Source organism: Apteryx rowi, unplaced genomic scaffold (genome assembly GCF_003343035.1).
Source record: "Apteryx rowi isolate R43461 unplaced genomic scaffold, aptRow1 scaffold_8, whole genome shotgun sequence".
In the NCBI taxonomy this organism is placed as follows: domain Eukaryota; kingdom Metazoa; phylum Chordata; class Aves; order Apterygiformes; family Apterygidae; genus Apteryx; species Apteryx rowi.
The window spans coordinates 4,197,246-4,222,660 of NW_020451093.1; the positions used below are offsets into that span (position 1 = coordinate 4,197,246).

Consider the following 25,415-nt stretch of genomic DNA (forward strand, 5'->3'; position numbering starts at 1 on the left):
AAGGGAAGAGTAAGGAATAAACTGGGAGTGATTAGCCTAAAAAGGAATGGGCTGAGTTGGAGAGTGGAAGCACATAAAACTCTTCAAAGACATAAAAGGCTGACAGAATGAATATGGGGAAAATCTTGTTTTCTATACAAATATCAATTAGCCCTAGGATTAAAGGCTGGAACTGGAGTAAATAGATTCAGAAAGATTAGAAAAAAACTTAAGGATAGTGGTGCACTGAAATACATCATCCCTGGAAGACTGGGAGTTCACTGCTGAAGGTGTCTTGAAGGTGTTCAAAGCAGATAAACAACAGCAAGATTATAGCCTTTGATCTTCCTTCCAACCTTATCCTTCTACGACTCCATGAAATAAGATGTATTATGGTGAGTTACAAACTAAAGGCAAAATTGAATTGATTTTATTTAAGATGATTCTTCCATCACCTTATAAATAAATATTTGATCTTATTTTCCATCTTGATTGCTCTTCTGGAAATTCAGAGAAGACACTCTATTTTACAAATTGATTGAGAACTTTTTTTTTTGAAAAATCTCACCTCAACCCAATTCAATAAAATGGATCTTGACTCTGTTTTTTAAAGCTTTTTAAAGAAAAGTAATTGATAATAATTTATTGGACAAAAATAATCTATTCCTGTAACTTCTGATTTCATATACACACCAAGCTTTTTTACCATATAGGAAAGTATTCCAAATACATGATTTAAACAAAGTATTGTGCATGAAGCATGAAAAGTGATACAGAAAATATCTGACAGAAGAAAACTGGCTAAACGCACACATACACACACAGATCTGTGTAGAAAGATCCAATGCTTCACCTTTTCCAATGGTTTTAATTTGAAATTCTTTTTTTTGGAAAATGCTAACTGAAGCTTATTTTTTATTTGAACCCTAATGTAAATATTAGCATAGCAAGCATCCTACCCTGTGCTTTTTTGAAATCTACTTCAAAGCAAAATGTTAGCTTCATAAACAGCTTGAAAAAAGCTCCATAAAAACTTTGTCAGACATTGCTCAAAGAGGCTACAACCATCCTTTATCAAAAATTTTTAAATTGCAATATTAAAAACTATCTGGAAATTCTAATAAACTGAATTAAACACTAGCTGAAACAGATCAAGAATATGGATATGATATCTTCTTTTCCATATGTATAGCTAGTGATATAAAATATATGCATAGCTGAATTCCAACAGCTTAGAAAAGGTGTAATCATTTTTTAACTAAAACTATATTGGTTTTGAGTTCATTTAACTTGCCTTTTATTAAACCAAATTCTGAAAAGTTTGAATATAAACATGAAATGTGAATATTTTTCAAGAGCAGAGTTTTTTCTGCATTTTTATTATCTAAAAGAGTTCAAGTGAAACACATCAGCGCGACTTGTTTTGAAAGATGTTTCAACAGAAATCAGGAAGAATAGCATGAAAATATATAATTTATATTGACTTTCTATTTCAATAATGGAGCTCTGTAGCATACTTTTAGTTGAATCCATAGAATTTTAAGCATGAATGAAAAATTTATTCTTTGGGAAGTCAGTAATGTAACAATACACACACCAGAACAGCAAAAACCGAACCAGTTGAAAATAAAAGATATAGAAAGTCAAGAATCTCAAAAAAGAAAACCACAACATTTTAAAACCTTAAAAGCTGAAGAGAAGATAAGCAGAAATAAGGGAAAATGGAAAATGAAGGGAAAGACATTGAAAGAGACATTGATAGAGAAACTAAAAGAAAAGAATGCTATTAAGGTAATTATTTCTTTTCACTTATTATTCCATACTTTATCATATTTCTATGGTAATTCTTTAAATCCCTCTGGCAAACAGACTTTGATTCTTATATGCCATCAAAAATAATGTACTCGCACACATTAATGCATTTTCAGTATGCATATTCCTGTTAGATTTTTGATGGACACTCAAGTAAATGTTTTTACAATAACTTGAAAAAGTGAAGAGCTGCTTACTAGCTTTACATGTTATTTCTTTGTATTATTGAAGTGTTTGCATATAGAAGAGTGATATTATAAACGGCAAAAAAAAAGTAATTAAAGGCTAAGATAATAATATTCCCCTGAGGAATTTTTTCTCCTTGAAAAAGGATTATTGGTTACTGCTCTAATGCAATACACAAGCATTCCTGGTTCAAGGCATTCTAAGTCAATGTGGCTTTTCTAAGAATTATTTTATACCATCTGGTATTTCTGAAAAGGAAGAAGTTTGGCACTGTGGGGACTGTTTATCTTCACCAGATCACTGTGAACTCTACTAGTCATAGAATCATATGAAAGCCTTTTTTTAATTTTATATCCATTTAAGATCTCATGCTCAGAGACATTCATGGTACGGACAGTACGAGGCTCAGATTCACAAACAGGACCAAACTTGGGCTCACTTTCCTAGTTTACTAAAATGCTGTTCGTACAGTCAACAACTTAAGTATCAGAGTATCTGTCCTGTGGAGTACTTATGTCTTTCAACAAAAAGCTAGAACTAGCCCAGATTATTAGTGACTATAGTGGCATATGTCATATTTAACATGCAATAATTTTGTTGTGGCTTTGACCATAAAAAGATAGAAGCTCTATGGTTTGTAGAGAAAGTTATCGTTTTCATTTCAGCTGACATCACTGGCCTCGGATCATATATTTAATATTATATTCTTTGCAAATTCTGTGAATATCAATTTGTAATTGCAGGTTCTCACCACCATCAGTAAACATCAAGCAGAAGTGTCTCATTGGCCCAGGAGAACCTCAGAAACCTTAGTTTCAATCTGGTTATATACTCTCTTCTGTTGAAAAGTATTTCCCCCCCCCCTTTTTTTTTTGTCTTAGCTTCCAAATATTGTTATGGTGATTTCAGTTTGCTATAATTTAATGTTTGTTTCATGTTTTCCTCCATCAAATGATTAACATTTGTAAATGCTTTAACTCCTTTTATATCTGTGACCCAGTAAGAAGATATTTTTGAATATTTGGAAATGTCAGTAATAAAACAAACTAGATTGATCAAGAGTGAATGAAAGTAAGACTAAAGCAGCATCATAAAAGAACTTTAATTGACAGCCATAAAATAAAATTCAGATATACAGAATCACAGAAATATGTCAGTGATCCATGATTTGAAAGTCTACTATCAGCATAGCTCAGAAATGTCTGAGGAACACAGATTCCTGATCTCAGTTTGTAGTAGTAAATATTTACATACTATAGTAATAAATATGGAGACACAAACACACAATTTGGAGATCATTCTGGAAATTACAACAAAGCTTCTAGGCTAATGAATATAAACACATTCTTAATGAATTAAAAGGAGCTCAAAGGCAAGACAAAGAGCATTTGTAAAAGGCTATTTAACAGAACACGTAGACTAGAAAACTAAATTTTCGTTATTCAATGTTTTGGAAAACAGAAACATTTTTATTAGATGCAATTGAAGTTTTGGTCATAAATAAATTGTGGGCCACATTACAACTGTAACAAAGTTCTGAGATATTGTATAAATTAGCTCAAATATAGTCAAAGCAGAAGGATTAGAGTTTGCCTTTTCTAAAATATGGGTTGATCAGTTGGCTGGCAATTAAAATATTTCACTTGAATAGCAGTGGGAAACATGGGCTTTTATTTCTAGCTCTCTAATTCAGAAGTTTTTCATGCTATTTATCTGAAAAAATGCTGAGCATGTGGAATAAATCTGGAATATTTTAATCATAAAATGTTTTGAGTTATGAAATATCAAACAAATGATAGAAGGAATAGTGTTGGAAACATTTCAACCTGGAATTGATAGGTCACTAGAAAACTAAAAGTAGGGAACAATCCTAAACTGGTACTTTCAAAATCTAGGAAATTTTAGCAACCAATGTTATTTTTAACTCCTCTACGTGGGGGTAAGGATGTGAGTCTATAGTTCACATACATGTTTGTATTGCACATACATAATTCACATTGCACTTGACAAACAGAGACCCATAACACAGCTTCTGAATCCTACTTTGATACAGAACAACGGTGAATGCTGAAGGGAATGCATTTCTCTCCCCTCTGTTTTTGGCTTAGGTTGGTTTTCTCCTGGATTAGTAAACTGAACTGGCTTATGGATGTCAACAAACAAATGCCAGAATGTCATAGGTTAAAAAAAATAGCTTAAATTGTTAACACTAACCAAGAGCAGATAATTGGCTGTATGTGTGTATGTATGCACATTTCTCTGTGTGTGTGTGTGTGTGTGTGTGCACGTGTCCAAAGTTAAAGTTCTGAAGTCTCGAGCAGAAGCCTGCTACGTGTTAGCTGCAACCAGTACAGCCTGCTCATAAATCTTGGTTACACCTGGACTAAACAGAAGTGACACATCCCGAATCTTCCAATTAAAAAAGAGGTGTGAGACAGCACCAGCAATTAGGGGACTGATCATGTACTGTGCTTCTGCATAAACCGTTTAGCTTGGGAAAACAGGGACCTTGGGGTTCCAGAAAGAAGAGGAGGCCAGAAAGAAGGGTTCCTCAAAAGAAGTGGTGGTCTTGGAAAAAGGATGGAGGGCCAAAAACAGGAAGATGAAGATCCTCAATTGGGGGAAGATTCTGGAGATGAGACAGCTGTGTGGAGACATACGCTGGAGGATGCCCAGAGACCCTGACCAGTAACATCCTAGACTCATAACTGCACAGCATGAACTGACATGACTTTCTGTCTGACCTTCCTGGGCCAGCAAGAATCTCCCTGCTGGGAAGAGCAATCGAAAACCAGAGAATATAACACTGGGAGGGGAGCAAGTGAGCAAGTGCGTGAGATAATCAGGTAGGGTAAAAGCTCTAATCTCACTGGTTCTTACATAAATGCTGCTATCCAGATCCACTACGAGTTGTTGTTTACTGTGTCTCTCCCACAGCACAGAACTACTGCAAATGAAAGGACAGAAACACTGGTCTGGAAAATGGGAAAGAAACTAGGGTTGAAGAGGTGGCAGAAGGACTACACCTTTCAGCAAAAGCAAACTCTTATGAGAACTCAATCCATCTCTTCTGCAGCCTCAGTCAAAATTCCTTGATTCACTAAGTACTCTGCTCCTCTTTTTTCTAAGTATGGCTGGCAGGTGAGCATAAACCAACTGGAATATTGCAAAGTACAGCTGCATTATTTCCTTCACATGCATGTTCCTTAAACCAGAAGAAGTGATAATTGCAGATGATGATGATTTTTTGAAACTAAGGAGTTCTAAAACAGGTCGCCTTCTAAACCTCTTACAATGCTTGGAAATTGCATGTGGAGCCAGAACACAACAAGACAAAGCACTCTGTGTTAAGATCTACTGTTTTTAATTGCATGTTAGAAGATCGATCTTATATTTCCACATAACTCATCAATGTCATTGATGCCATGGATTGATAAATTTCTTCAAAATATACATCCTATATATATATCCCCTAAATACAAAATACACACGAAAAACTGTTTAGAACTTCAAACAAAACTTAGTTAGAAACTATTTGGTATTAATGTTGTTTAGGAAGTCTTATAAACAAAGAACTAATACTGCATTAGACCTTCATCCTGCACCAAGGATAGGGATTATTTTAAGCGAGTTCTTYGGATTCCTACCGGCCCTACATTTTCATAATCTAAACTTGTATTCCTTCATTAAAATAAAAAACAAAAAGGAGGGGAGTATTCCCCTAAGTGGACATAACAGCTATTAATGTCTGGAATATTGAAAATAAACTGAAACTCCACTTACCAGTACTAATGCAATTTTCTCCATCCTTACTGAGCTTCCAGCCTTCATAACAGGAGCACTTGACAGTATTTTTATGCTGTTCACATACTTGACTGCACTTAAGGTGTTTGGTACAGTAATCCATAACTTCACAAGTTTTGTTGTCTGTACTAAGACTGAATCCTGTAGGGCATGAGCACACAATTCTTCCTCCAGGAACCACAGAACATTGATGGCTACATCCACCATTGTTAAGTGAACATTCATCTGAAATAACATGAAAAAAGCATTAGGAGCTGCAAACGCTGTCAGTTACATTGCATACTTCTTAAAGCCATCAGGTTAACTGAAACACATGAAAAGCCTGTAAGAGTCAGACAAATTTTACATCCGCTTAACAGTGTTTTTGTATTTATTTTTAAAATTATCTAATTTGTAACTACTCAGCATGGTAGCTTTACTGTAACTTTTCAAGATTTCAGCATGGCAGATGTATAATAAGTACACACTTTGACAGGCGTTCCAGGCATATTATTTAATTCATTTAAGAAGCAAAAAGTGGCCATACAGAGCCAGGCCAAAGACAAAAGAGCCCAACATCCCATCTTCAGGGAACAAAAACTGAGGCCAGAGAAAGCAACAAACACACTTTCCCAGATACTTCCCCTGTCTCCAACCACTTGAGCTGATGGGTTCAAGGAGGCTCCAACTGTTACTCCTATTCATCTACATCCTGAGTAACTTGTCGAAGAAACATGTACATATAAAGAATGAAAATCAGGATTTCATTTACCTTCTTTTCCAAAAAGGTGTGGACAAATATTAGAGAATACTACTACTGCATTCTCTGTGTTAGTGTTCTTGTATTATATTCTGCAGGTAACTGATAATTTGCAAAGCTCTGTTGAGAGGTTTGAAAGTGATTTGTAAAACCTTTGAAGCATTTGAATGAAAAGCATGATAATTATGTACAGTGGTCTGTGGGAAATTCTGTGAGCTCTAAAGCAAAAAAGCATAGAATCACTATCATTTATCTAATACTACCATTGATATCAAGAGAATAACTTGGGGTACCGAACTGGTCCATCGTTGTACTGGAAATTAGACTTCATTTCTAAATTTTAATCTACTTGTGTCTTTTAGTAATTTTGTTTGATTCTCACAAGCTTCTGAAGGCCTTGCTCAGTTGTGATAAAATGTATATACCACAAGTTTTCTACAGAAGAATTTCTTCCCTCCTGCTTTAAAAAAACTAATAAAAAGCTTTTCTTTTAATGGTCCTTTGTTCAGACTTCCAAGCCTTTTTGTGACAACAAAAAAAGAGCAAGCTCCTGAAAATATCTAACATGCAAAGGTGTTGCCCAACATCCCATACTATTATGTATTTCCCCTTCAGATCATGTTTAAGTATGTTTTAATGTTAAATAATTAACAATTACCAAAATTTCTGTTGTCTTCTAAACCTTCTAAAAGTTGCAACAACTGTTAACAGCTAAGTTTGGCTCTATATGGTGCCCAACAGGATATAGGCATCATAATGGGCTACTTCTATTTGGAAGATAATTGTCCAAATATGGAAATAGTGTAGAAATAAAATCAATGACTTTATGCTATATTCTCTTTCACCTGCAGTGTAAATGGCGTACTAATGACAGAACTGGTGACAGCAGAGGATTCACATGTAGCGCTTGGAGGATTTAAGGCTACAAAATAAACATATTCAAGGGGAACAGTGAATTTAAGATCCCGTGTGACAACAAAGTCTGCAAAGCAACACAGCAGGACAGTGCAAAGCAGTAAACAGACCTCTTCACTCTACCCTGCAGCAACTTTTGCCCAGCCAGCAAACTCTGCCTTGTATGCTAACGGATTCAGGTGACACAGCACAGCCCTACGCAGGGTCTCCTAGCAAACGGATGTCAGAGGGCGTAATTGCTTCTAAACCTCTGGAAATGCTTTGTAACAGAACGCTATAAGGCATATAACATCTTAAAAGAAGCAAAATCAGTGGGGAGAGGTTTTTTTGTTGATGTAATTAAAAAAAAATACAAAATTACCTAAGTTTTTCCTACAAATCACGTTTTACTTTTTATCTCTAGACCATCACTCTTACATGATACTACTACTACAGTATCTTAACTTCTTCTAAATCTACTCATTTTATCTTTATATATATTTTATAACAATTTAATTAGAATAACTGTTACACTTGTGTTACCTTTATAATATATATATTTTTTACCTTCTCACTCAATGGGATAGCCTACATTATATATCATATGCCATGAAAACCTTTTAACACATTTTCTATCAAGGATACATGCTAGCTCCTTCTCATCATCTCTCACATAGAACTAATACACAAAATACCTTACCCCTGTCTTTTCTTTCTTTCTTTCTTTCTTTCTTTTTCTTTCTTTCTTTCTCTTTCTTTCTTTCTCTTTCTTTCTTTCTTTCTTTCTTTTCATTTCTTGTATGTGGGTTTGGCTGGGTTTTTATGTTGGTGGGGGGTGGGGGAGGGGAGGATTCTTTGTTTTGGTTTAGAATTTTTTGGTGGTTGAGGTAAATGGAGGGGATGGAAGCATAGTACCAGAAGGGTGCATTGAAGAGGGTTTCTCCACAGTAAGAAGGACACGTTGGTAGCAGAGATTTCTTCTCCAGATTAGAGTGTACCATGGAAGAAGATATTTTAGAAAATTTAACAAATGACAACTGGGACTGGTATTCAGTAGAAACTGAAGACAAGAACTGATGTTCTGTCAGTGAATGTGAAATGAATAGAAAGTAACAGGGTACCTGTTATCTTAAGAGGGTGTATTAAGAAGAATCTTGAAAAAAAAACAAAAAAACAGAAAACAAAAATAAGAGAATAATAAAACAAACAGTAAGTAATAAAAATTAAAAAGTAATCAATCAATAAATAAACAACTAGCTTATTCCTGTGTGATAAAGAAAGAGGAATCAGTGAAATGATGCAGTGAGAAAGATCATTGGTCAAAAGCACTGCAATAAGAGAATATCATCAAAGGAAAAGATATTTACAGTCGCACTCTTGATGACCAGCCAAGGGCAAGGCTGCATTTATAAAGATCAGAGAAAAATATGCTGCACTGACCAGTCTAGACACAATTCTTCAATCTAGACAAGAGTCAAGGACGATGCCTAATCTTCTGAGCCTTCATCCATATATGTGACCTATTTTGCATCTTCACTCTTTTAGTTAAGCCAAGTCAAGTATTTATGATCATTGGTGTGAGAAGATTAAGATTTATTAAAGATCACTGTACCTAATAACCACTGATCATTTCAGAGGTAATATAAGTCACCTAGATTTTGGAGATCAAGTTACAAATAATGCTTTTTCAGAACCATCCTTTTTTACACCTATGAGATGAGTACTATATGCTGTGGGCATATGCATATATAAGCGCTAAAAACAAAATAAGGCAAAGGTTCGGTTCTGATTCAGGAAGAAGACTATGACTTACAAGTATAACAAGCATAATACTGTATTTCTTCATGATCTCCTATACAGCTACTTGACAGGATTCCATCAACTCAAGCTTCTGCAGTTTGAGAGAACTACAATTTAGCTTTAGCATTTTCATATATATCATAGTCTTTCAGACTGCTTACCTTTAGGAAGTATCTTAAGGGTCAAGAAATGAAAGAGTCATAAGGAAGTATGTTTTCCCTTATTTGAAGAAAACTGATACTTCAAGCAGAAAAACAGGATGATCTAAAATAAACAACATATCCTTACACAAGCTACCATAAGAAAACTTCTGTAACATGAGCATGAGAACTTTTCTTTCAAGAGGGAATACTGTGACAGATAATATTGAGAAGAGTTGGGAAAATGTATCTAAAAGAGAAATACCACAAAGATCGCCTTCATCAGATCCATCAGGACAATCTCTTCTCCCATTGCAAAGCTTCTCAGGCTGTAGGCAGATGGAGGTATCATTAGCACAAGGGTATTTTGGTGGTCCACACATATAGCCCTCGCAATTATCCTCATCAGACTGATCCTCACAATCAATATCGCCATCACATAGCCACGCTTTGCTAATGCATCTCCCTTGGAGAAAAGAGACAATAAACACAAGAAATCAGACCAGAAGCAAACATTGGAAAAAAACTTCAATAACATTACACAGAAATCTATTTGTATTCTGCTTTTGTATTAACAGTACTTAATCTCCTTTTGTATTAAACTGCTTTTGTATTAACAGTACTTTCCTCTTAGATGAACAGAAACAAACCAGCTCAGGCTTATACTCTGAAGTATGAACCAAATCAATGTTGACAGCCTAATTTTCCAACCAAAATCTATCCTATTTACTTCCTTGTTGAACAGAACTGCATACATCTTCATATTCTAAGTTAAATATACTGAATTATACTAAAAAGTTCTCAAATTTATTTTTCTTTTGCTTTTCTTCCTCTCTCCTCCTCTTATCTTCTACTCCAATAGCCTTCTGTAAGAGTAAGGCTCCAAAATATGGCATTGTATTAACATGGGATTAGGGAACAAAATCTTTCTAGGAAGTATACCCAGATCATGTCAGAGAAATGATTATCTTTTATATGAAATACCTATAGCAGATGAAAGATTTCAGTTTTATCTAACCAAGGTTCAGATTGTTTCCTTCACTCCTCAGTAGGAAAAAAGAATAAATTCCACTTTTTTGTGGACCATCAACTATCAGAGATGCAGTACAGTCTCTTGACTGAGAAAGGGGTTATGGTCTTCCAGAAACATATAGGTATGAAAGTAGAATCACTCAAGCTAAGGATGTGGTAGGTGAAAAATAACAGATTGCAAATGATACCATTTACAAATCTGTAACCATGTGTGTGTATGTGCACACAAGCATGTGCATGTAATTGTATGTGTACATGCATGTGTTTGTGTGTGTGTCCAAACTGAATTTTTGAACTCTAAAGCACAAACCTGTTACTTGCTAGCTACAAGCAGTATAGTTGGTTGTAAATTTTGGTAACACCTGGACTAAGCAGAAGTGACACTTACTGAATCCTCCAATTAATAAAGAGACATGAGGCAGAACCACAATTAGGAGACGGATCTTGCACTGTGCTTCTGCCTATAGACTATTAAGATGGAGAAAACTGGGCTGGAATGGGAAAGATCCTGGAAATGGATGGCCCCATAGAGAAAAATGCCAAGGACACCCAAGGACTGGCTGGTTAAGCACAAGACTGGAAACTGCAAGACAGCTGCACAGCATGAACCAGCATGATTTTCTGCCCAACTTTTCCCGACTAGCAGCAATCTTCCAGGTGGGAAGTCAAGACCAAGAGAATATGACTTTGTGGGGGAGAAAGCGAGCGTATGCGTGAAATAATCCAGTAGGGTAAAAGCTTGAATCTTGTTGGTTCTTAAATACATGCCAGTACCAAATCCACTACAGGCTGTTGTTTACTCTGTCTCTTCCATGACAGCGATTCATATAAAACCACTTCAAAGAAGGTATTATACAACTGTCCACACAATGTAACAACTGTCCCTAACTGTAACTCTACTGTCTGCCGTAATACAGCAGCAGATTTCAATTTCCTTTAAAAAAAACACTTGCTGGTTAGCCAAAGATTAGTGTAATGCTTTTGGATTATTACTTTAGTCTTCTTTTAATGAGAAAGATGCCATCCTCCTCATAGGATGAAAACTGGTTAAAAGACAGCAAAACACGAACAATGACAAAAAAAGTTTCTGAAGCATTCTGTGAGGTATCAGACTACTTTTATTGCTGGTGAAGAAAAGGTATAAATTGAAATTTCAGATCATACTACAGTGAGTATGGTTGCAAACAGCAAAACATAATTTCACCAGTGCAAAATCACCTGGAAAACTTAGAGAGAAATGTCAATTAGAATGGGAAACTTTCATTATTTTGTGTAATGGTCAAAATCCCAAATATGCTACATTGAAAAGGTATGAATGTACAGACACAGGGAAATTAAGTTGTATGTGCAATACACATGCAGTTTACCCTTACATGCAACCACAAGTGTTTCAAGAAAATTTCCATCGGCATTATCACCTTAAAATGAACATTGATTTAATAAATATTATCATAACACAGCAGTAAAATGGAAGCTATTGGAAAACACTGATGTCAATCAAACTAGCCAGATCCCAAAGCAAATTGATGTTCCCTCCAGCTCATGTTCTCTTTTTTAATCTTTTATGCATGCAGGTGTTTACAGAGCAAATCTGTTTCACTACCTTTCTCTTATCTTAATGAAGATGCATTTAATAATAAAAGATCCATCTTCCACTATGATAGCTATGACATGTTCTTAAGTAGAATTTATTTACAAGGAATTAATCTTTGCCAAAATTCAAAAGAGATGGACTTAATGAAGTATTATGACTCTCTCGAAATAATTATTTCAAATTCACTGCAGTATTTTTATTTTACTGCCCCTTGCTGATACACATTTTTAGTTGCTTCTAACTGCCTGAAGTTGACTTCCTAATCTATAGAATGGATCCAATGTCATTTCTGCTAAAATGAAGGAATGTTCTAATCTGACACAGCTACCAAAATGAATCAGCTGTATTTACTGATTACCTGCATTGGTAGTCAATCAATAATCTTGCTTGCTTTGTAGAACATACTTGAGTCTTATACTAACTTAAACTATTTTGTTTCAAGAACACTGTCATTTCTGATATGAACCCAACTTCTGACCAATATCCTTCCATTCACCTTTGAACTCCTCACTGCTTCCCATACCAGAGTTCTTAGTAAATCTTATCTTCAAGAACTTCTCTCATACCATAATCTCCTTCCACAGTAACCTTCTCCTCCTCATCAGCCCTCCCAGAATCCGTAGATTAGTCCTATCAACTTCCCCATCTGAATCTTTCTCTAAAAACCTTCCTTCCCACTTTTCCTCAGTACGAATTTCTCTCTATTCCTCACACCTCACTTGCTCCTTAACTCTTGCTCTCTATATCTGGACAATACTATCGCTGTTGCCCTCCTCTTCCAGTTTCAGGGTGGCAATTACCCCATGACTTTACTTCCTCTCTTCTTACACTCCATATTTTCTAGCCCAAATATTCCTCCAAATATATAACTAACATGTTAAAAAAAAAAAAAAGGCAAACCATGATAGCACACAGGATAGCATTAAAAATGGTAAGATAAAAAATTAACTGCTTCTTGGAGGAAGTGTAAAAAGCAGTAATTATGAAAAATATATAGGATGGTTTAGATCTACTGCTTACTAGACTCAAGTATTATGAATCCTTTGCATTTGTCTTCACAGAAATACTTGATTATGACCATTAGAGTAATTAGATGACATTTCAAGTGAGACTGCACGGATTCTGCTCTCTGTCCAGTTCTACTATAACTGCAAACTAGGAAGATGGAACAAAAATGAAAGAGCTAAGGAGTATATAAAACTGAGCTGAGGTACACACCTGCATTCATTTTGGAGGACAGAATCAGAATTTAAAATAGTAAGCTGAAAAAGACTCTCTAATTTAAAAGCAGAAAATAAATGGCCAGAAGCAGCCAGACAGCAGGCAAGCTCAATCAGGTATTTACTGTGCCTCATATCCCTTTGCTACTCAAAACTCCAGTTTATTGTTTATCACATCACAACAAACAACTGTGTAATGTTTTTGCAAAAATGAGAAATGTCATTCCAAGCTCTGTTGACAGGAGCGCTCTGCAGTAGTTTGGCTGACTTTGGATACCACAGTTTAAAAACTGTGCAGACTGGACAGTTCCAGTGAGACCAACAAAAATGATAAAAGTTTTTAAAAAGATATAATATATGAGAAAAAAATTAAAAGTATTTGTATTGTTTTTTTCAATAAAAACATGGCTAAGCAGAAGTATGACAGAACTCTTTCAACATATGAAAGATTTTTATACTGGTAAAAAGATGAAGAGAAATCAATTAAACTTGCAGCAAAGATTCAGATAACATCTTAGTAAAAAATATTGAACTATCAGAGGCAAATTGGTAGAAGTCCATCTGTATGGCCTACTACTCTAAGTTACAGAATATCCTCTACTGTATATTCTTAAGAGTATATCAGGAATGGAACTGGATATCATGATTTTTTGAGGCCCCCACTACTCCAAGTAGAAAAACCATGTCTGGCTAAAGGCTGACAAATGCTATAATTGCAACACGACACTCATGCTTGTGGCATTGCGACGGATTTAACTAGAACCAAAAAACAACTGTGCAGTAATAGAAGATCCTGCAGTTATTATTTGAAGCCATAAAAAAAAAGCATGCAAAAAACTGGGCATAGACATTTCACTTTTGCCGTTCTCCCCAACTGTCATTCCTCCAAAACACATTAGCTGTTTCATCTTCCCCCATGCACATGTTCCTGTGCAGAAATACCGGAATTTGTGTCAGGAAATCAGAGATTTCCTTCTTACATACCACCACTAAGCAGTATATAAGGGGATGATTAGCCAGCTTCTCTTAAACTGAACAATTTTCAAAAATGTGGAAGGCTAGACATTATTTCCTCAGAATAATCCACATAGAAAATAACATTTACTCTGAAATCTGAGAGGATCATGACAGAAAGTATTTCTCCTAACACCATTAGAAGACATTTGCTTCATATCACTCATCTGGAATTAAATTGAAAGGTAAACTAACTAAAAAGTTGTTTTTTTTAATTTTCTGTTTCAATGCATTGCCAATATGCCTCCTTCAGAAAAACATTTTGCTCATTTTAGAGCTGAGGGAAGGAAAACAAAGGAAGAAAAGTTATTGATGTAATTGTCAAGAGCTGATTCCAAAAGTGACCGTTCCACACAATCAACAAGCATGACTGCATTTTCACCTAAATCAAAGCTATATATCCCTTGAATTTAGCAGATCCTTGATGAAAGCAAGTTTTGCTGCTTGCATGTTTAAATGTTTACACATTTACATGTGGCAGCCAAAGAATTCATGCTTCATCCTTCATAATGTAAACTCAGTGAGATATTGCTCTCCTTGTGCATCCCTGTGTATATGGTATATAAGTATACAATGGGGAAGCACAGTCTGAGACTTCTTCTCCATTGAAGCACTTGGAAAAGGATAGTATCATGAGAGTGTATTTCTTGTGTCAGGCTGCCTATTTCTTTAATAATCCCTTTTCACTTATTGAAGCTGTTTCCTTTAACAACTACTTGTTCTATATATCCTTAAGGAAATTGTAAGAAAAAAAAAGGAAATGTTTTAATTACTTTCTTTAGCCAGAATTCTGTATTTCATATTTATTTATTTAGATGTTATGATTGCTATAACTTTAAGAGCCCAAGTAGCAGCAAGCCTCCAAATATTTCTAAGACATCCTAAAGTAGTTCACATACTAAAAATTAACTCTGCTCATATTGTAGATCTGAATAAAGTATCTTGCTGTATCTGTACACATTTACAAACACTTTTGGATAGAGCTCACATAACTAGACTGAAACATTTAACATGCTCAGCTCTTACACAGGCCTTAGAATATATTTTTCTTTACATTACTAATAGCAGCTAAAATTACTAGTTTTATTATAAACCAATTTAAAATTTGCTTTTAAAAGATATTTTACTCAAAGTATTTCATTAAGCTTTGAAACTAATTCCAAAAAGATTAATACAATGATGACCTCATACAATGAGTCCCTTCATTGGACTCCCTCTTAAGAAAATGTTCCATCTAAGCATTGTTTTGCAAAATATCCTCATGTAAACACTAGTTAAATTACAGTCTTTTCAGATCTTTTTCATCAAGTGTACTTAGAAAAATTTGATTTTTCTCAGAAAATGTTTTTTTTCGATGTTGTAGTTTGAATTCTATGAAGTCTTCTAACTAATTACCTCATGTCATTTCAATCAACTTACTTTTAGTGTCCTAGATGGAAAATAGAAGAAAAGTCATCAATTTTGCATCATGAGCCAGCAAACAGGTCAGGCAAAGTATATTAATACTCTTTTCCTGATAAGAACACACTTGGTAACATCACCTCAGTAATATTAAAACACTAAAAGCTGTATTCAAATAGTAGACTTATGACAAAAATCACATACACACAAAAAATGAATAAAAACAAGGGCAAAACAATCTGTATATATATACTGTACCTGTACTCTTGCAGGAGAACTTTGTTTTTTTATCACACAACCGTATAGTTCCATTACAGCCTTTTTCATCACTACCATCTTCACAGTCCTTTTCTCCATCACAGCGCCACAACTCAGGAACACAGTTGCCATCAGGACTGCACTGAAATTCCTTCCCATTGCATCTTCCAGGAGATGGAGTTTCTTAGAAAAAATAAGAATTACATCAAAGAATTTGCTCACGATTTTTTTCTCTTTCAGCTCTACAATGACACAGACATACACATGTACTTCTCTAGCCTCACCTTTGCATAGTGAATATTCTAAGTTAAAGACAGAATAAGTAGGAAGTGGACCCTACATGCTGACACAAGTGGATCTTTAGGTCAACAGAACGGTTCTTAGGCCACTCATATTCCATGTTCTCCCCTGCTCCAGCTTCTCATCCCTTCTCCGTTCTGACCAAAGAGAAAACCACAGTCCCCAAGTGTAACACTCAACATTCACTATTCCTTCCTAACTCATTACTTCAACACAAGCTCCAGACAAGCTCTCTCTTAACCTGCTCACTCCTGTCACTCCCCCTTCACCACTGGCTCAAGGTAAATACTACATTTTTTACATAGCTGTCAGACAAGGATGAATTTGGGGATGTAAGGAAGACCAAGGCTGATGAAATTTTTCTGGTGCTGTGAAAGCCCTTCCTCTCTGCCTTGAGATACATTCCCCTCCTTCTTCTCCCTCCTCCACTTTTCCATCAAACTCCATCTCCTACTTCATAAAACATAACAGGTGTCAAGGAATGCTTCTTTCTGGCAGAAATCAGAACGGTCATACCTCTACTCCAAATTATGTAAGAGTTCTGACCTCCCACACCTGCCAGACTCATGCTGTCACAGCACGACAGACAAGCTGCAGCCTTCCCAAATTCCATAGCAACAAAAATAAATTCAGTGCAGCTACAGAATCAGTCTTCAATGTTTTGAAGAACAATAATTATGTGATTTAAATTATTCATAATATATTTAATTATCTTATCTATTTTCAAGATGTCCTTTTCAATTTTGCTCTTGCCCCCAGTTTGCTAGATAAACTATTACCATTATGTCTACTATTCATAACATACGAATGATGGTTAAATGTATTTTAAAGCAATGATAAAGTTGTACAGTCCAACTGTTTGTACCAAAAAGCATTATTTGAATAAATGTTTCTAGTACTGGCTACAACCGTTTTTTTATTAAAAGTCACCTTGCTATTTCCTAAATGATTTGCATTCTTGCATTCAATCGTAAGTGAAGAAAAGACACTGTTCCTGGACAAGTGTACATCATGTAGCAGAACAGGCCACCAGAGATGTATGAGCTAACTCTGACTGTGGCAAATGATGCTGTTTCACAGACTGTGACTCAAATCCCAGAATAACACGGTATCATATAAAAAGGTGGAGTGGGACTTAAAGCTCTGAGATGGCAGTGCATGGGGGCAGGTTAACAGTTGTGTTCCAGACTAATTTTTTTTATGCAGATAAGTAATAGTAAATTTTGTAAACATAAAAACTAAGACTTTTGCACTACTCATGCACAGCATTCTGCCGATTCGTCTGTTTGTATGAGGTCTGCAGATAAGATTTAGAATGCCAATTCATGGAATAAGGTCGATAAAATTGAGTACAATTACTTTGTTACGCGAAAAATCACTATGAGAAAACTACGAGGGAAAAATATTCCCTCATTCTTTTCTGCTTATTCTTTATCCTTTGCCACAACTACCCTCCTCTTCTTTCCCCACCCAAATAAATAGAAGGTATGGCATTTGAATGGGACTTTATTTTGTTAAAGCATGTTTCAGTTTAATCTTCATGTTTAATGTTTCAGTTACACTATCAAAAAAATTTTTTTTAATCACATGTATACGAGAGGGTTACTGTGTAAAAATACTGGGAAAAAAAAAAAAGCAGTAACTTAAGGAATGTTGCTTGCTGGCTCTTTATCCAAGTAGCATGTACCTCTATTAAAAGGACAAAAATCACGTTCAGCATATTTCAGTAAAGTAAAACTATGGAATTTATCTCAGTATAATATCCATTTTGGTTTCAAATACATCATTCTTCTATGGTATGCTTCTGTATTGTCATATTACATCTGAAATTTTCAAAGCTTGTTGTAAAATGTATTAACCAAATTCCTTCCAGTACCCTGTTCCAACAAGGTCCTGAAAGCAACCTTCCTCTTAAATCATAAAATGCAGCAATGTAAACTGCCTCTTCCCAGCCACCACTCTGTTCTATTCCTACTTCCACTATAATCACCTTCTCTACCAATTACTCTGTGTAATACTTCTGTGTCCAAATAAAAGGCAGATTTCCATAGAGAATAAAAGGCAGAGGAGACTACATGGGCAAATTTCTCAGTTGGCTGAACAGGTTTAGAGGGGGAGAGAAAGACTGGCAACTTTGAACAGTTAAATGATAAAAGGAAGTTTGGAGACTATCTGTGCCAAGGGAAAGAAGAAAAATGCTTAAGTTATCCTAGGTGGGTTCCAACGGGTCTATTAAAAATATAACTGAAATATGATTTGTAAGTAAGACGACTGGACAGTTATTTAAATCAATTATGAATACTACCAGCCCTATACAACTGTACACTGTAATTTGTAGTTAGGGACTAACACGCTTCATGGCTATCTGAAATAGAAAGAAACACAATATCCAGCCTGTATATCTGTCTCTAAATGTGTCCTCTGAGGTTTCTGGAACCTAGTTCCCTTCTTTATACACTGATGGAAGACTTAGGGATGCTCTGAGGGATGTGCATTTTAAAAGGGATGCACTGAGCTTTATGTATTTTCCATTCCAACTTTTACCAAGATTAAAAGAGTTTTCTCTTTTCCACTCACTGAAGAATGTATTCATAATAAAGTACTAAAATGTAGGAAAAATAGCTAACCTTCCTTGGTGCAGTTTGTTTTGGTTTCATCACTGTAATCTCCACAGTCGTTGTCACCATCACATGCCCAGTGACCTGGGATACATCTGCCACTATAACATCTGAACTGATTGGCAGAACATGAGTGAATACAGCCTAATTCGTCACTCCCATCGCCACAGTCGTCATCTGTGAATATTATTTATATAAATATTTTTTTAAAGGTTTAAAAGACAAAAAGACTGAATAAAATATCTCAGGACAAACAAGGTATTGCTGAAAAGACTACAGAAAAATAATGTGCAGGAAATGGAATAGCATGGGTTTTTTTTATTCCCCACTGGATTAGAGTAACTTTGTAATATAAGCAATTTCTTAACCCTATCTTAACAATAGCACTGTCTGTCAATAGCAGCTCTGTCATTTTGGGTAGCCTAACCCCTTATTCTATCACAGATACCGGTAAGCACTAGAAGGCTCTGGATTTTTTTCTCTTCTTCAGTCATCTGTGACTACACAGGCTCCCAAATACAGTAGCTTTGTTTTAGTCCCAGTGATTCAAGCTTCATATAACCCAAAATGAAAACCTGATGTCAGAATGTCTTTGCAGTAGTATTACAAGAGTTGCTTCTATGCACTTGCAAACAGTATAAGTTGGAGAGAGACAGCGCACACAAATAAGAGTGGAATGTAGTTTCTCATTACTTTAACATTGTAGTCATTACAACAATCTTAAGGTGATTCCCATAATTTGATTATGATTGCCAAGGAATGGAGAAGATAAGTATGTTAGATAAACACTAAGGAGTCGCCTTGCTTTCAGCAAGCATACTGTGATAATTTGGGGAATCTCTCCGTTTACAGCTGTAAATTCCTGTCATTGTCATAAAATTATAGTAATATTGAATGCTGTAGTGGATGTAGAACCAACTCAGTATTATTAGAACTGGCATGACATTTCTCCCACATCACAAGCTCTGGGAAAACATTAATATGAACAGCTGTCATTCAAATATGCACTCCTTAGGACAAAAGAAGTATCTACACTGTAAGGTCTTCTCCACCTTCCATATGGAGGGATGCTGTTTAAGTGGAACTTGCCCACAAACAATGAAAACACTATGTATTGTCCCTGGAATGGTTTTGTTTTCTAAAAGTAGGAAATACTTTCATAAGTAATCTTTTTTTTTTTTTATAATCAAGCATTACATCATACTTCATTCTACAGAATATACCATTTGCAACTATTTCCATATCCACCGCATCATTCCTCATATGCAGCCTCAATTTTGCAATTCTCAAAATTAGGTCAGTAATTTAAAACTATTATATTTATTCTCTGACCCGTTACAAGCCAAACTGATAATATCAGTCTCAGAAGAAAAGAATGAGTATCAAAACAACATTTACCTAATATTTACCATATTAGTTTCAGATATCAAACACTTGGTACTTGCCTGAATCACAGAGCCATTTGCTGCTAATGCATCTTCCATTTTTGCATATAAATTGAGTTAGTGGCTCACAGGTTGGAAACTCTGTGGAAGTATTCAAAAGAAACACAGTAATGCTTTAATGTGTATTGTCTTTAGTAATACTCCTCCACCCTCCTATATGTATAAATTACACAAATAAAATGTATTGCATCAAACATTCACACCTGCCAGAGACTTAGCTGGAGAGGAAGAAAAGGAATGAGATGAAAAACAAAGGATAAAAGGGCTTTTAACTGTAAATACAAGTCCAAACCCTGTCCTTTATTAATCTGGACTGCTGAAATGCATGCTTCTGCATCATATGACATGGTCCTAGACTCCAGTCACATCAAGGCTTTCTTTGCTATTAAGCATCCTAATATTTATGACCAATTATAGCTTGATGATTAACAGAGTATTTTCAATAAATTTATTTTTCAAAAAATGTTCTGTAATTGCAATAAAACTACCAGTAAAACACAGGAGACTATAGAAGACTATAAAATGAGAAGGTTAAGCAGCAAGTGAAAGAACAGTTGACAAATAAAGTTAATGTGCATTGATGTAACAAAATCCAGAATTAAAAAGTCAGTATTTACAATCATGTCTTACATGGATTCCAGTAAAAAATAGTAGAAAATAGACATTATCATTCAGAAAGTACAGGCTTATCTATAATACACAGTGTTTTATTTTTTTTTTTATAAATGTCTAATATGCTTCTGCTTAAAAGAATTTTTTTCTGCACAGACTTTTCATGAAATCAACTGGGTAACTACGTATGTGCACTCATGCTAATAAAAATACTCAACAGAGCTTGCATCCATTCAGTTTTGAAAATATGAGATCTGCTTCACTGAACATGGAAATTCACACAAACCAATCTGAAAGTCTGACTTGATTCAAATGGGTAAGTCACATGCCTAAATTCTCTATACAGACCTTCCAGAGAATAATATGCTCCTCAGTAACTGTTAAAACACCTAATGCAAACCAAAGACAACAATATGAACAATCCTCTTGCACTGTAGCCTAAGGAGTAGTTTCTCCTTCACTGAAGAATTTCAGATTGGAAATCCCTAGGTACTACACCCTAAATGCAACAGAAAAAACTATCCGAAATGATGCATAATCCTGGCAGCTACACCAGAACTGCCCAAGATTAGAACAGGTCTCTCAATGATATTGCTCATGGTGTTTTCCTGTCTACATTGAGTTGTTGTAGTGTTGTTTCAAAGTCAACATAACGCCAAATTTCACAAAGAGTTTGAGAATTGGCCCATGTAGTCATTCAGTACCAAAGGGTTTTACTCAAACTTCTAAAACATGCCACATAGACACAACTTTTCCTTATGACAAGTACTGAAATATTTAGTCAATGAACTTCTGCACTTGCATTTGCTGCTTCTTGTGGCCTTTTGTGCAGAAAATGTTTTACAGTACTAATTCAGGAGTTACTATTTTTTAAGGAAGCTCAGGGGAACTCCTTGGCTTAAATGAAGCAACAAACCAGCTGCATCAAATGGTAGAATTTAGAGCTCACCAAGAACACTGTGAGACTGAAGGGATTATTCTTCTGCTTCAGCAGGTGAAAAGGGTGGGAAGAAAAGTTAATATCACCACCAACAACGGTTTTTCAATCACTCCCCAAAATGTTTGTGGGGGGCCGGGGGTGGTGGGAGGGAAGGCATTCATCAAAAGAAGGCTCTTTCTCTTGGGGGAACACATTGCAATGACAACTAAAAATCTATCCTGAGTCAAGTAACATAGGTCAGCAAATGAGATGGTATTTAGTTATGCATATGCCTTATGTGTTTCAAGCAATGATGAAAGCTATTTTTAATTTGGCCTTTCAGTTGTTCATTAATTTTTCTACAAATCAAATTTAACTCATGTATTAAATCTTTTTTTCCTCCTTTTTCATATACAAACACCTTCATGACTTTATTTTCTTTATGTTCATCTGTCTATGTAAGACCCGTATAAAGAGACAGAAACTAATTAAAATGAATTGTGATGTACTATTGCTATGACAATGATTTACTTGGAAGTTACTTAAGACCAAAAGCACATCTTCCTTTTCACCTTCATGGAGACATTCTGATTCCATCTTTTTTCCTTTCCCTTTACTGTCCATATTTTCTGACTTACTTTGCACCTTGGCAATTTCAGCTTTGTTTTTATTGATCTGAGCTAGAGCAAAAGACTTTCAGTTTTCAATGACCCTGATTCATTGCTCCCCCTCTAAATTTTCTTCAGGGATTCTGTCTTTGTCATCTTCATATGACACCCAATATATATCAGCGTTACACAAGGAGTCGGTCTCCCAGCTAAGATTTTACAATTTTGTGACAAGCATGCATGTGAGCGTGCGCGCACTGCTTCCCATTAACCTCTTCAGATTTGCTGTGTAGGCCACCTTTTAGTATGCCAGGAACTAGACATACTCTGAAAGACAAATTCCACATGAAAGCATAAGACAGATAATTCTAAGAAAATTATGGGCAGCAGAAATAATTAAGCCAGATTTCTATACCCTCACGCACACATCCCTCTTCTCACGATTCTCAGCCCACCATAGAGCCCACGCAGAGACCTCTGCAGTACCTCTCTTTGCTTCTCAGAGCTCTACTCCTGCATCCTAGAGGACCGACACAATACTCCCCCTCACTCTCCCTATGGCCTCCCCAATTCTCCTTTTCTATTTCACAACAGAGACACATGTCCTGTAGCTGATTCACAGACACCTCTGCACTGATTACCAGATTCCTGCTGATTACCAGCAGACAGACAAAATAAGAAAGGTGATTCCTGAGCTCTCAGTGAAGTCTCTCTATTAGCATGGAACCCCCTAATGTAGGTTCTCTCCACTATCCAGTTGTCCTGTAAAACCTCCATTGCTTTGAGACTTCTTTTGTCCTTTGGTTATTGAGTGTAAATGGTATGACAGAGAGAACTGATAGACAGATGGACATGATCATAAATCCTGTTTCCTTTAGAAAAGTAAGAGAAAATATAGAGTGTTTATTTTCAGCTCTCCTTCAGAATTGCTATGCTTCTAAACAAATGTGTTTTTATCTTAAGAAATAGTATGTGCAATAAAATACTAGCATCAGCCTTCTGGTCCTGCTGTAAACAGCTGTAAACAGGCAAAAGTATACATAAGCTTTTGAATTAATAGAAAGAGCCAAAGTTATTTACAGCTGAAGACTGGTTCAGTCAAAAATGAAGGATTTGTAATGGTAACAAAAAGTAAACCATGATTTTATTTTTAAAACAACTACTGGATACAACTAGAATTATAAACGGTTTCATAGAACAGTAGTGAATAGCTAAATATTTTTGTTAGTAACAATGCCATTAGCATGCTCTAGTTAGCACGAAATCATGAGGCAGAATGAAAAAAAATGAAATATTAGACATATTTGTACATCCACAGTGCTTGAGAATAAAACAAGATTATAAAATAATAGAACATATGTAAAGTCTTGCCAAACTGAAATACAAACATCAGGTAAAATAAATGCTGATTAGATGACCGCAAGGAAAATTCAAGGTCTGCTCACAGGATACTATAAGAAAAACATACAAGTTACAAAGATGACATTGAGATCTATAAATTGATAAGCTGTCCAAGGAACACAAAGGACAGCTAGTCGGATAAACTATTGTCATACACAGAATGTAATTTTTGAGATTTTAAAATACAGTGAGTCTACTGGGATCACCTATTCTATCTCTGTATATAACTGGCAACAAGAGTTATTTGATTTGGATTGCAGCAATTAGAAATCTGCCTTAATGATATTCTCATTTTCACTCACAAAATGATTTTGATTTTGTCAAATGTCATCTATTCTGAAGTAATTGATCAGAGTTGTCAATATCAAATTAGATTTCTTTTTTTCTTGTTTAAATCATTAGGGAAAGAAGAAAGAAGAAGAAAGTAATGAGAAATAAGAAAGGTGAAAGCAGGTGAATACTCCAGGAAGAGTAACAACTACTTACACTTAGAAATCCTGAAAAATCTTGAAGGCAGTTATAAAAGAAGAAGATGCTGAAAATTACAGACGGCCTTAAAAAGTAACAATGTAAGGCTGACTAATAGGCATTAGCTGGTTGCCAGTCATGAATAACTTATAATTAAACAATCTTAAGTGCCTTGGGATCAACGGAATTTACAGGTTGGACCCTACGCACTGCCTTCCACAGATTCGCTGGTAGCTAAGGTGCTGCAGGTTTATGTTTAGAAAGCACAGGACATCGTGATCTCAGCCTGCGACTTCCATTTATGTATTTACTTTCTAGGTGATTCATCCTTGCTTTCCACTGAAAGGGCTTCACAACTATTAATATTTTTGCAGAACAACTGTTATTAGTAATAGAACTCTAATAACTCTAATAAAAAGGTTTACAGCAGTAAGAAGTTTCGGAAAAGCAAATAAAGTAACATTTTATTGAATACATTGCTTTCACACATTTTGATTTTATTTTGATCTTTAATAGTGAATCAAGCTAAAATATCACCTATATCTGAGAAGAATCCAGGTTCAACTGCTAAGTATCCTAACAAACACACTTCATATTTTAACCTTCTTATGCAACAAACTCTCACCCCCTGCCTACATGATTGATGCTACTAAAATATTCACTCTGCGTTCTTTCTTGGAAACACTTGAAAAGTCGTTTCACAAACATATCCTCCTATACGGCAGCATACACACTAACTCGTATTAATGTCTTATTTACCAGTTCTTTCTTACTTACTAATTCATATTAGGAAGTCAAATAGTATCACAAATATTACCTTGTAAACAGGAAACACGCTGATAAAATATTTTGCAGACAGTTCACTGATCTCCCTGCTCTCAGACTCACAACAGTTACCTTTCAAACAGATGAAAGCAGTCCTGTTGACTTACAAAAACCTAAATTGCTTGGAACCAGCTGATTTAGAGAGTGCATCTCTTTTTGTGATAGCTCAGTAATGCAGCAATCAGCAGAGATGCCCATAAAAAATATCTTGAGATATTACCAAGAATAACTCCATTTTCTGCAAAATACCATCACCAAATACCCTTCTGTTCAGATGCGAAGCAGCCTGATTTTATTGACATCCAGAATATGCTGAGGGGACCCATGTCAAGAGGTATGTGGCTGA

The 25,415-nt window shown here is 35.4% G+C and overlaps 1 protein-coding gene across 1 annotated transcript in view; it reads right to left on the reverse strand.

The window, feature by feature from the left end:
• Window positions 1–25,415, reverse strand: part of LRP1B (LDL receptor related protein 1B) — a 572,531-nt gene that overhangs the window by 244,820 nt on the left and 302,296 nt on the right. Inside the window, exons 19-23 of the mRNA XM_026088976.1 lie at window positions 20,237–20,317; window positions 18,801–18,968; window positions 15,874–16,056; window positions 9,620–9,820; window positions 5,761–6,006 (exon numbers count right to left, since the gene is read on the reverse strand). Coding sequence (XP_025944761.1) covers window positions 5,761–6,006; window positions 9,620–9,820; window positions 15,874–16,056; window positions 18,801–18,968; window positions 20,237–20,317 — 879 coding nt within the window. The remainder of the gene's footprint in view (window positions 1–5,760; window positions 6,007–9,619; window positions 9,821–15,873; window positions 16,057–18,800; window positions 18,969–20,236; window positions 20,318–25,415) is intronic.